We start from the raw sequence: 12,657 nt of genomic DNA on the forward strand, positions 1-12,657 counted from the left end.
CAACCACTCCACTCCACACAGGTGGTAGTCAACCACTCCACTCCACACAGGTGGTAGTCAACCACTCCACTCCACACAGGTGGTAGTCAACCACTCCACTCCACACAGGTGGTAGTCAACCACTCCACTCCACACAGGTGGTAGTCAACCACTCCACACAAGTGGCAGTCAACCATTCCACACAGGTGGTAGTGAACCACGCCATACAGGTGCTCTGAACCAGGCACAGGTCCTCTGCAAGAGCAGCAGGTGCTCTTCATTGAGCCATCTCCCCAGCCCTTCACTAAGGTTCTGACTGTTTCCATAGTTGAAAAGCTATCACTACAGTTGACATCAGAGTGTTTTCTTCTTTGTGTATGTGATGTATGTACACATTTGTGTGGACATGTGCACACGTGTGAAAGCCGGAGGCTGACGCCACTGACTGCCACCCTGAATCATTCTCCACCTAATTTTTTGGCAGGGTGTTGTCAAAATTCCTTTCCTAGGGCAAAGTTTACCCCTCCTCCTAAGGTCCTGGCAACAAACCAAGGCATGATTTTATTTTTCTTCTGGGTGGGGCTGTCTCCACTCACAGCCAAGATGAGCAGACACAGGAGATTGTCCTGGAGAAGCCCTACCTGCATGTCCAGTGTTAGTTGATCCAGGTCCTTCCTGTCCAAGTTTGAATTGAATTTTTTTTAAAGATTTATTTTTTTTGTGTATATAATGTTCAGCCTGCATGTTTGCTGCACACCAGAAGAGGGCACCAGATCTCATTATAGATGGTTGTGAGCCACCAAGTGGTTACTGGGAATTGAACTCAGGTCCTCTGGAAGAGTGCCAGTGCTCTTAACCTCTGAGCCATTTCTCCACCCCACACTTCCTACTCTTACACAATTGTTTGCAGCACCCACATGAGGTGGCTCATAACGTTCTGTAATCCTAATTCCTGGCGTCTCATGCAATCTACTGGTTTCTACTGGCTTTGCATGCACACAGTGTACACGGAGGGGGGCTCAAATACAAGAATAAAAATGAAATTTAAAAAATGTTTAGCTGGGCTGTGGTGGCAAATACCTTTAATCCCAGAACTTGGGAGGCAGAGACAGGCAGATCTCTTGAGTTTGAGGCCTCTGTCTACAGAGCGAGTTCCAGGGCAGCCAGTGCTACACAGAGAAACTCTGTCAGGAGGTGGGGAGTGGGGTGGGGGGGAGAAGAAAAGAAAAAAAAAGTTTAGTTCAGACCCTGGGGATGAGCTCAGTGGCCTCAGTACCACCCCCAGACCCCCAAATTAGTTCCTTTAATTGCTCTTGGTTATAAGTAACACATTTTGCTAAATTGTCAGCCCACATGCTGCTGATCATGCCTGTAGTCTAAGCACGTAGGAGCCAGAAGCAGGAGGACTGTTGTAAGTGTACAGCCAGAGCTACATAGTAAAACCCTGCCTGGAAACATGAATAAGTAAACAAAGTCAGTGCCATGGGTAAGATTTTTGGCTAGTGAGATGGCCCAGTGGGTAAAGATGTTTGCAACCTGTACTGATGATCGTGCCCTGTGACCCACGCAGTAGGAGAGAACATATCCCCACAAGTTGTCCTCTGACCTCCACAAATGTGTGACAGCACACATGTCCACCACACACAAATAAATGTTTAAAGAAAAGACTTCTTAAGGACACAGTGGCTCACGACTTTAAACCTAGCGCTCAGGGAGGTAGAGGTACGTGACTCTTGAGTTTGACGCCAGCCTGGTCTAAATAGCAAATTTCAGACCAGCCAGGGCTACGTAGTAAGATTCTGTCTCAAAAAAAAAATTATACATACATGCGTGCACACACACACGAATTTTAATGAAGAAAATTAAAGAAAAGATGTGGGGAGGTTGTAGCACATGGGGAAAAAGGTACATACAGGGATAGATGAATGGATGGATAGATAGATATACCAATCTTTTTCTTTTTTTCTTTTCTTTCTTTCTGTTTTGTTTTGGTTTTTTTTTTTTTTTTTTTTTTTTTTTTTTTTTTTTTTTGCATCAATAGGGATTGAACCTAGGGCCTCATACATATGAGGCAAACCCCTTCCACCTGAGTCAGAGCCCAGGTCTTTCTGAGATGAAGTCTGGCCTGAAACTGCAGTGGGCAGTTCTCTTGTCTTTGCTTGCCTAGCACAGGGATCACAGGCATGGCCACCAGACCCAGCAGTGAGGCTTTCGTAGGAAATAAGGGAAGAACCCTGGGTCAGTAGAACAATAGTAAAGGGCCTGAAGAATAAAGGAAGACTTTTTCTTATTTTAAGAGGTTCAGACCCACAGGGCAGTGGTGGCGCACACCTTTAATCCCAGCACTCAGGAGGCAGAGGTGGGTGGATCTCTGTGAGTTTGAGGCCATCCTGGTCTACAAGAGCTAGTTCCAGAACAGGTCCCAAAGCTACAGAGAAACGCTGTCTTGAAAAACCAAAATAAATAAATAAATGATTCAGACTCAAACACACTGTCTCTCTCACACACATATGCACACACATATACACACATACACACACACACACACATTAAAATAAGTGCGTCATTGCATAAGGAGCTGGAAATGAATAGGCAGCTTGATTTGTTGGTGGGGATGTATTTAGCCAAACCTTTGGGGAGGCCAGTGTGACAATATTTGTGTATTAATCAGTTTTTACCTATATGTTTGCATACACACAGGAGTGCTTGTGACCTTCCTTATATGGTTTGTGGAAAGAAGGGCCAAGATGATTCTTTTTCATAGCCATAGATATGCGTGGCATAGTTAAGGACAGTTTTGCTTTTGTTGAGGTGTTTTCTTTGCTTCTTCAGGATATTACTGTGTAGCCCAAATTCAGGGTGCTATTCAGCTTCCCAATTGAGGGCTAGGATCAAAGGCTCATACCTCCAGAACTTCCCCCCATGAAACCCTATAGTTGCTACTATATAGGGGATAACTGAGGATGGTCTGCATTCAAGGCTGCTGGGTTTTAACAGAAGAACTCATTCCATGTGAGGACTGCCACCCACCATGTCTGGGTAGGGTCCTTTGTCTCCCTGTGTCTGAAGAGCTCATAGCTCAACTTCTGTGTCAGAGAAGATGGCTGCAGTGGCTAAGGTGTCTGTCATTCATAAATCTGTCGCATAGACTTTCTCTTTGTTGCTTTCAGGCAGGGACTTTGGGTCACTTTTAGGAAGTCTTTGTTAAGTACAGCCTAATACAGCAGTGTCTCTGAAGGTCAGAGTCATCAAATTGGAATATCTGCTAAGTAACCGGGGGTCTCTGCCAGCCTATTTATCCTGAGGAGGAAAAGTAAATATGGAAATAAAAGTGTTTTTCTAGCCAGACATGGTAGTGCACACCTTTAGTTCCAGCACTCTGGAGGCAGAGGCAGGCAGATCTCTTGTGTGTTCAAGGCCAGCCTGGTCTACAGAGTGGAACTTTGTCTTTAAAAATGTGTTTTTCTAAGATCTAAACCAGATGAGGCCATCAACATTCTGTCACAGGGTGGGGAGGGACTCATGAGGACCCCACCTCTAGCTCAGGGACTGCTGGCAGTTAATGGTTGCTGAAGGAGGGGGAGTCATTTTTCTTCAGTGATGTAGCCCCTGGTAAACTGCCCGTGTTCCATGGAATAACTCCCTGCCCGTGCCTAAGCAGTCACCCTAGTTAAACTCGGTGAATCACAAACAAGCAAAACAAAGCAAAAGCTACGAAGCTAGGAGCGGACTTCTCAGGAAGAAGGGGTCCCAGAAGGAGTGGGAGGAGCAGGGAGGGGTAGTGACCAAAATGTTCCACACATACACATGACATTGTCCAAGAATTTAAAACAGTGTTTCTCTAGGTAGCTGCAGCTTCCTTCAGTATCTCGTTCATCTTCCGGGAAGTTAAACGCGTTCCATCTTTGTCGGCCTGTGTATTTGGTAAATGTTGCGTCAGAGGCTTTTATGTGGAAGTCCCAATCGCTGATGCTGCTGACCATGTTAGAATGTGTCCATATTTAGTATCCTACCAGCCCAGTGCAGGCCTGGGTTCCTGTTTTTCTAGGGTCTCAGCCACTGTTCCATAGTGACGGGCTTCCTTTGTTCCTCAGAGAGGAAGAGTGAGAACGCCGTGAGGCCAGCCAGACTCGGCAGGTAAAGGAGCTGCTGTGCCCAGCCTGGGACCTCTGAGAGGAGGAAGCCGACTCCGGCAGGTGTCCCCGACCTCCTCTTGCCATGTCACACATGTGCTCACACACAATAAATACATGTAAATGAAAATTTAAAAACCAATTACAGTGTAAATGCCAAGCAGGAGGCTTGATAGTGCATAATTAAAAACATTTTTTTTTTACATTGTTTTATGCTTGTTGGAGACAGGCATGTTACCCCAGCTGGCATGAAACTTGCTATGTCACCCAGATTGTCCTTGAACTTACGTCCAATTTCAGGGGTTAACGGTGTGTGCTGTCATGTCCAGCACTAAAGAGTTATTTTTAGTTTTTAATTATGTGTGAGTGTCTGTGTGTGGGATACCACATCTGTGGGAGTACCTGCAGAGGGCAGAAGGGGCATCGGGTCCCCAGGACTGGAGGTCAGTGTGGTGGTCAGGTGGGTGCTGGGAACCAAACTCAGGGTCTCTGCAAGAGCTGCAGGTGCCCTTCACTGAGCCAGCCCCCAGTACTAACATTTTAAATCCGTGATTTGTTCCCATCGTACACCTGTAATCCCAGTGTGGAAGAGTGGAGCCAGGCAGACACCTGGAGCACATCGGCCAGCCAGCCTAGAGAAACTAAAGCGTGGAAGGCTGGCGAAATGACCCAGAGGTCTTGCAGAGGATCCCAGTTCAACTCCCAGCTCTTACACTGGGCAGCTCACTACTGCCTGCAGCTCCAGGTCAAGGGTTTCTAAAGCCTCTGGCTTCACTATGTACCTCACGTGCCATCTCCCCATACAGACATGTGCACATAATTAAAAATAAATCCTTTTTAGAACCAAGGTGAAGAGTGAAAGAGAAAAGCACCCAGCATTCCTCTCTGGCTTCCATGGGAGATAGCGGACACACACACCACTCATGTACACACCACATATATACCACACACACACATACCACACACATAGATACCACATACACACCACACACAAACACATACACACACCACACGTATCTTCTGAGCCTCAATTTCTTCATTTGTAAGATGAGTTAATGACTCGCCCGTAATTTGTGAGAATTAGAGCATAATTGATGTTAAAGTATTTAGCAGTACAAATATTTGGTAAGGTGTTCAGTAGGCGGGAAGCTTATTTTCCTGGCTATTAATCTGTCTCCCTTCCTGCCTGGGGCAGCCCTCCTGTATGCCGGTTGCTGCAGTGTAATTACCCACGGTGCCACTCTCAGTTTCTCAGGAGTATTCCAGTCTGGGCAGCGATTATGTAGTCCTTAGAGCCCAGACACGGTCGTAACTCTGAGTGAGTCTGAGAGGTGGACCTGAAGCTTCTGTCAGCCTCCCATCCCTCAGTTTGTCATGTGCTTTCTGTTCTTTTTGTTTTGCTTTTTTTCGCCCCTGTTTGGTTTTTCAAGACATGGTTTCTCTCTGTAACCCTGACTGTCCTGGAATTCGCTCTGTGGACCAGGCTGGTCTCGAACTCACAGAACTCCGCCTGCCTCTGCCTCCCGAGTGCTGGGATTAAAGGCGTGTGCCAAGACCAGTCGGCGTTATCGCTTGCTTTCTAATTTTGGCACATGTCACCAAGTATAAGGAGCCCGATGGTGGGTACAGCAAAATGCAGAGATGTTCAGTAGCTATATTCTTTTCTTTTTAAGATTGACTTTATGTTTAAATTATGTGTGTGTGACTGTGTGTGGTTTATGTGTGAGTGCAAGTACCCGTGGAGGCTAGAGGGGTCAGATCCCCTGAAACTGGAGATATTTATGTGGGGTTGTGAGCTGCCTGCTATAGGTGTTGAGAACCAATTTCAGGTCCTTGGCAAGAGCAATGCATGATCTTAACTGCTAAGCAGCCTTTCCAGCTCCTGTAGTGTGTGTGTGTGTCTGTGTCTGTGTGTACTTACAGGTGCATATAAGCATCACGGGGAGGTCTTCAGTCACGCCCCACCTTACCTTTTGAGACTGGGTCTCAGTTAATCTGATTCAGCTAGGCTGGTTGGCCAGTGGGCCCCAGGGACCACTCGCACCAGCCCTCGGGTTACAGACACACACCACCCCATGTGGATGCTGGAATCTAAGCTCACGTCCTCATACTTCTGTGGCAGGCGCTTGTGTCAGCTGAGCCATTTCTCCAGCCCCCACCCCCACCCCACCCCCAGCTGTCTTCTTGCAGACAGGCAGCTCTGCATCTTAGGAGGCTCGTGAGCAGTTCATTCTTTTCTGTGTTTCAGGAACCATTTGTAACCCTGGACCTCGGAAGTCTATGGCTAAGCTGCTTTATGTCCGCCTGGCGCTCTTCCTGCCAGAAATGGTCTGGGCTTCTCTGGGGGCCTTCTGGGTGGCAAAAGGTATCCAATGTGACAAGACAGTTGTGATTGGCATCATCACCACCGTCATTGTCAGGTGAGGTCTCCCTCCTCTTGGCTTCTCAGGTGTGTTTCCGAGCAGTGTAACACCCTGATGTCCCGGGGACTTTCTAACACAGAGTGGGGACTTTCTGAGTAATTCATGAAAACTTAAGGATGGCTTTTAGACCGTGAGAAATAACTCCTCTTCCAGCTTACATTTGTGAGTGTTCACTTTCTTCCCAACCTCACTTTTCTGCAAGGAAGAAGGAAGAGGGACTGGAGAGACAGCTCAGCAGTTACTAGTCCTTGCCATGCTATTGTGAGGACCGAAGCTCAATTCCTAGCATCCGTGCAAAAAACTAAGCCTCCCACATTCACCTCTGGGGACAGGAGAATCCCTGGGGCTTCCAGCCTTCCAGCCTAGCCCAGAACACATGAGCCTCAGGTTCGGAGGAAGAGATCCTCCTTAAAGGAAGAAGGTGGAAATTGATCATGGAGGATACCTTCTTACTTACATATTCAACAGCCACTTGTTGACCGGCTGAAGACAGCGGCCAAGAGCGTTGAGTTCAGAGGAGCCCCAGCTACTTCTCAGCTCATATATACACAGATAAAATAAGTAAATAAATTCTTTAAAGGGGGGGGCAGGTACTAGAGAGATGACCCAGTGGTTAAGAACACTTGCTGCTGTTGAGAAACCTGAGTTTGGTTCCCAGCACTCGCATCAAAAGGCTCACAGCTGCCTGTAATTCCAGCATCTAGGGATGTCCTCTTCTGGTTTCCAAGGCACCTGTGCCCACATGCAAACGCACACAGACACACACACATGCATAATATAAAAATAAATAAATCTTACACAGAGAGAAGCCCACAGTCAAAGGAAAGGGTGGAGGTTAAAGGTGAGATGAAGGTTAAAGGTCGGGAGAACCAGTGCCAGGAATTGAGATGGTGTATAATAGTCTAATAAAGCTTGTTTGTTTGTTTGAGACAGGGTTTCTGTGTGGCCCTGGCTGTCCTGGAAATCACTCTGTACACCAGGCTGGCTTCAACTCACTGAGATCTGTGAGTTCTCCTGCCTCTGCCTCCCAGACGCTGGGATCAAAGGTGTGCACCACCACTGTCTGGTGGTGTAATAAGGGCTAGAATGCAGTTTTCACATCTTCTTTACTTAAAAAAGTTTAATTTTTTACATTTGTTTATTTATGTGGGGAAGTATGGTTATATTCTATTGCACATGCGGAGGTCAGAGAGCAACTTGGTGGAAGTCAGTTCTCTCCTTCAGCCACATGGGTCCCAGGTATTGAACTTGGGACGTCAGGCTTGAGCAGCAGATGCCTGTACCCCCTGAGCCCTCTCACCACCAAGCTAAAGATCTTAACAGTAGTCTAGTTTTGTCCCTTTTTGTTATGAATAAAGAAGCGGAGGCCGGTGCTGGTGCTGCCATCTTTGAGGCAGGCAGGCAGGCAGGCAGGCAGGGATGGCAGGCAGGCAGGGACGGCAGGCAGGCAGGCAGGCAGGCAGGGACGGCAGGCAGGGAGGCAGGGACGGCAGGCAGGCACAGCAGGCAGGCAGGCACAGCAGGCAGGCAGGGATAGCAGGCAGGCAGGGACGGCAGGCAGGGAGGGATGGCAGCGTCTGCATTGCATCATTGTAGTGGAGACCACACAGGGCCTTGCACATTGTGGCGGTGTAGAAACAATTCAGGCTGAGGAAGTGGAGCAGTTAGTAAAGCCTGTCATGAGAGCAGTAGGAATTAGTTCGGATTCCTAGCACTTCAGGTGGTGGACATGGGCAGCCTAGCCTAGTCATTGGGCTGTATGCTCAGTAAGAGCCCTGTGTTAGTAAAGACTGATCAAGGTTAACCACTGACCACTACACACACGCACATATCCACTACAGAACACACACAAATAGAAATAGTTAAATGTGGGCCGGGGGACACTTATTGGAGTGTTCGATAATGTGGAAACTCTTCAGTTTTACTCCGAAGACCCTCAGGACACGGAGGGGAGCTGGATTACGGTCAGGGGCTCCTGGAGAACTAGTTCTAGTGGCGTCTGTGTCTAGGCTACAGTGCTGCCCTCCCCCCCCCCACACACACACACTCAGCCCTTTGTGTCCTTTCTGGGCTTTTCTCTCAGAGCTCTGGCCTTTGTGGGACGCTATGAGGAACTGTCTTTCTTTTTCTATATTTATTTGTGTAGTTAGTCATGTGTGGTGTATGACATGGCACATGTTGGAAGTTAGAGAATAGCCTGCAAGAATTGATTTTCTCCTTCTTCGACCATGTGTTCCCTGGAGATCAAATGCAGATCCCCAGGCAGGTCCAAAAGCACCTTTACCTCCTGAGTCCTCTCTCTGACCCTCAGAGAACTCTCTAGAAGAAAACTGCTTGTCTCAGTGGGGTTCTCAGAGTTCTGTCTCTCCTTCGGCAGTATAGAAGCAGGCTTAGTTTGTGTGTTTGCAGGGGACGTGGGCCACCCCGCCTTCTCAGTCACCAAGCCTTTCCCATGCTTTACTTTTGCAGTTGGATTGTCATGGCAACCACCATGGTCACCATCTTCTTTGTCTTTGATCCGCTGGGCGGCATGACGTCTCCACATCCTCTGGGCTGCCCCGAGCACCTGGACAGTAACAACTCAAACCAGCTGTTGACTGGCCTGAAGACAGCGGCCAAAAGCGTGTGGGAGACCAGAGTGATGTTCTGTTGCTGCTGCGTGGTGCAGGACGACAACGCGAGGGTTGCTTTTTCCAGCACGGCCGACCTTTTCTCCACCTACTTTTCTGTAAGCAGACGGGATCTGCTGTGGTCTCTTTCCGTGGGAAGCTGAGCATGCTGCACAAAGCCATGTGAGCGACTGTAATGTGGCTTTGAGGACCTGGACCCCTTGGTCATGGGGTTTGGGAGTACACTGCCTGGGCGGGCTTGGCAGGCAGCAGTTAATCGCAAGGATGGCCACGCCTTTCCTGCTGCCTCTTGTTTGTTTTGCTTTGTTGGGGCAGGGGTCTCCTGTAACCCAGGATGACCGGGAACTGACTGTGTGGCCAAGGATGATCTGGAACTTCTGATCCTCCTTCAGCTGCCTCTTCAGTGCTGGGATTACAGGCACGCTCCCCCACCCCGGTTTATTTTATTTGGTGCTAAGGATGGAACCCAGGGCTTCATGCATCTTGGCATGTGCTATACTATAGCTGAGCCCCAGCCCAGCCCTCGGCCCTTCTCTTGACAGCCAGGTGTGTTCTTTCATTGACACTAGTCTGTTACGGCCCAGCTTGTGCGTTGTTTTTTAAGGAACTAAGTCACACAACGTGTCCATTAGGAAAGAATTTGCTAGTTGTCTTCTTATGTCTCCTCCATCCGGCGCAGTCAGCAGGTAGACACGTACAGGCAGGGGAGTATCAGAAAGCAATTTCTCATTCCACAAGATGGCTCAGCAGGTAAGGACGATTGCTGCTAAGATTGGTGACCTGAGTTCAGTCCCTAGGCCCCACATTGTCCTCTGACCTCTGCACACACACGCAAACACACAAGAAATGTAGAAAGTAATTTAAATATTTGCCACCCCCTTCCGTGACTAGTGACGGAGGTGCCAAGGGAGTCGCTGTTCCAGGATGAGCTGCCCGAGGACTTGGACGTGCTCATTTCTCTCGCCTCTCCATGTGTTTGTGTAATGATGTGTCGTAACTGTTGTTTTTGGTACTGAAACCCAAGTAAGAGAGAAGATTCCTTTCGACATCCTGTGCGCCTTCCTGTCTCCTCTTGCTCTGACTTGTAACTGTTGAGAGGTAGCATGGGACATGGGACAGCACAAGAGGTGTGCCCTGTAAAGCTTTTTTTTTTTTTAAATTTGGTTTTATTTTTATTACTTGCATCTGTGTGAGCGTGTGCTGCGTGCGTGCAGGTACCCCACGGAGGGCAGAAGAGGATATCGGCTCCCCAGGAGCTGGAGTTACGGGGAGTTGTGAGACCACCTGACGGGGGTGCTGGGAACTGAACTGAAGAGCAACAAGCACTCTTACCCACTGAGCCATGCTCCTAAATCTTACAGGAGCGGTTCAACCCAATCTCAAGATATCCAGAAGAGAAGAGAAGGTACCTAGTCACTACCAGTCTCCTGTGGCTGTAGCTGAATCTGACCTTGAACTATGTAGCTGAGGGGGGCCTTGAAATCCTGGACCTTCTGCCTCTGTCTCCTGGTGCGGAGATTACAGGTGTGCTCCACCAAGATAGTTTTTGTTTGTTGTTGCTGTTTTGAGACAGAATTTCTCTCTAGCCCTGGCTGTAGACCAAGCTGGCCTCAAACTCAAAGATCCGTCCGCCTCTACCTCCCCAGTGCTGGGATTAAAGGTGTACACTGCTGCTACCACCGCCACCACCTGGTCCAAGACAGGTTTTCTGAAGGGCTGGAGGTGGAACCCAAGGCTTCACGCATCCTTTGCCCATCAGAGGCCCAGTGGCCCTTCCTGTGGGCTAGAAGATCCTGCTACTGGTGGAAATTTCCTTTAGTCTATTTTGGTTTTAGTTCCATTTATTTTGTGTGAGTGGATACCTGTATGACATAGGTGGAGGCCCAAGGACAACATGCAGGAGTTGGTTCTCTCCAACTCTGTGTTCTGGGGATCAGACTCAGGTCGTCAGGCTTGACAGCAAGTGTCTTTACCCCCCTGGGCCATCATTCATCCTGTGGCCTGCCGATGCTTGCCCGCCTGCCCTCCCTCCCTCCTCCTCTTCCTCCTTCCCTCACGTTTTGACCTAAGGACTCCTTGTATAGCTCAGGCTGGTCTTGAACTTGCCATCCTCATGCCTCAGCCGTCCGGGTCCTACAATTCTGGGCATGTGCCACCAAGCCCAGCTGAGAGAGGATTTCTAACTTCCAGATTTGTTTCCATGAGAAGTCTCACTGGTGTTTTACTAGTTTCTGATTTCATTCTTGGCACAGTGTACCCAGTAATCATATGTTCACCCTCATGAATCTGCCTCAGTATGTATCAATGCAAACTTCCCATCAGCTTAAGAGATGAGAAGGCCAGGCATGGTGGTGCACACCTCTGATCCTGTGCACATCAGCATAAGCGTGCCTGTGGTTAGGACGGAAGCTCACAGGCTAGCTAGAACCGGAGCACCGAGTTCAGCAAGCACAAACAGAGACCCTGCCTCAGGAGAGCACCAGCCTGGGACCGGCACTCACGTACTCTGACGTGCGTGCACTTGCACACAGACACACATTTTTTTTAAACAGAAATAGTTATTAAGTCACTTAAAATCAAATTTTGATAAAATGATCAATCAAGCATATTTGTTTGGGGACAAGATAGGAAAAATGCTAAGCTCACATCTAGGAGGAATCCCGCAAAGGAAAATGCTCTTTAAAGGATCTTTAAGGGAATGGAGGGACGGCCCAGTGGTTAAAGCTCCTGCTCTTACAGAACACCTGGATTCAGTTCCAGCACTCACATTGGTTTAACTCACAAATGCCCGTGACTCCAGCTCCAGGGGATCCCCCACTCATGTGGTATGCATGGATGTGTACATGCGTGTGCACGCGCACACACACACACAGAAGTCCCTTTAAATACTCTCTAAGCTGGGTGTGGTGGCTCATGCTTAAACTTGGGAAGTGGAGGCAGGAGGATCTGGAATCCCACGTCATCTTTAACTACTTAGTGAGCTGGAGGCCATCCTAAGCTCCATGAGACTGTCTCAGACACATAGAAAATAATAAATACCTTTTTCTATGTAATGAGCCTGTGTGTGAACTCTGTTTAACTGAATGCTAAGAGGTTTCTGGACCATCTGATGGGTTTTTACGGCAGGCCATTGTGCTTTCCCACCCAGGACACAGACCTGGTGCCCAGTGATATTGCAGCAGGCTTCACCCTTCTCCACCAGCAACAGGACAATATCAGCAGCAGCCTGGAGCCTCAGGAGGTCGTCACCCACTTTCCAGGGCAGTCTCAGGTAATGACAACACCGCCAACATTCGTGCGTCTATGTAGACCTTCAGAGTCATACAGCTAAAGCTGGCCGTGGGACACCCAGGAAGAGGAAGCAGAAGAATTGTGAGTAGGAGGCTAGTCTGGACTATGTAGGGAGCCCCAGGCTAGAAATAGACCCTGTGTAAGAGGAGAGAAGTTGAGGGAAGGGGAGGAATGATAGGAAGACAGGGACAGATGGGAGAA

General features: G+C 48.5%; 1 protein-coding gene across 3 annotated transcripts in view; it reads left to right on the forward strand.

Annotated features, from left to right (window-relative positions):
- The window catches only part of Daglb (diacylglycerol lipase beta), a 36,871-nt gene that overhangs the window by 3,264 nt on the left and 20,950 nt on the right, over window positions 1-12,657 (forward strand). Inside the window, exons 3-5 of one of the 3 annotated variants that reach the window (XM_041678222.1) lie at window positions 6,361-6,532; window positions 9,005-9,263; window positions 12,314-12,436. In XM_041678222.1, coding sequence (XP_041534156.1) covers window positions 6,361-6,532; window positions 9,005-9,263; window positions 12,314-12,436 — 554 coding nt within the window. The remainder of the gene's footprint in view (window positions 1-6,360; window positions 6,533-9,004; window positions 9,264-12,313; window positions 12,437-12,657) is intronic. The other 2 variants (XM_041678224.1, XM_041678223.1) reach the window with 2 other exon arrangements.

The sequence above is a fragment of the Microtus oregoni genome, unplaced genomic scaffold (assembly GCF_018167655.1).
Source record: "Microtus oregoni isolate MIOR12 unplaced genomic scaffold, Mior012 000029F_ref0000214, whole genome shotgun sequence".
In the NCBI taxonomy this organism is placed as follows: domain Eukaryota; kingdom Metazoa; phylum Chordata; class Mammalia; order Rodentia; family Cricetidae; genus Microtus; species Microtus oregoni.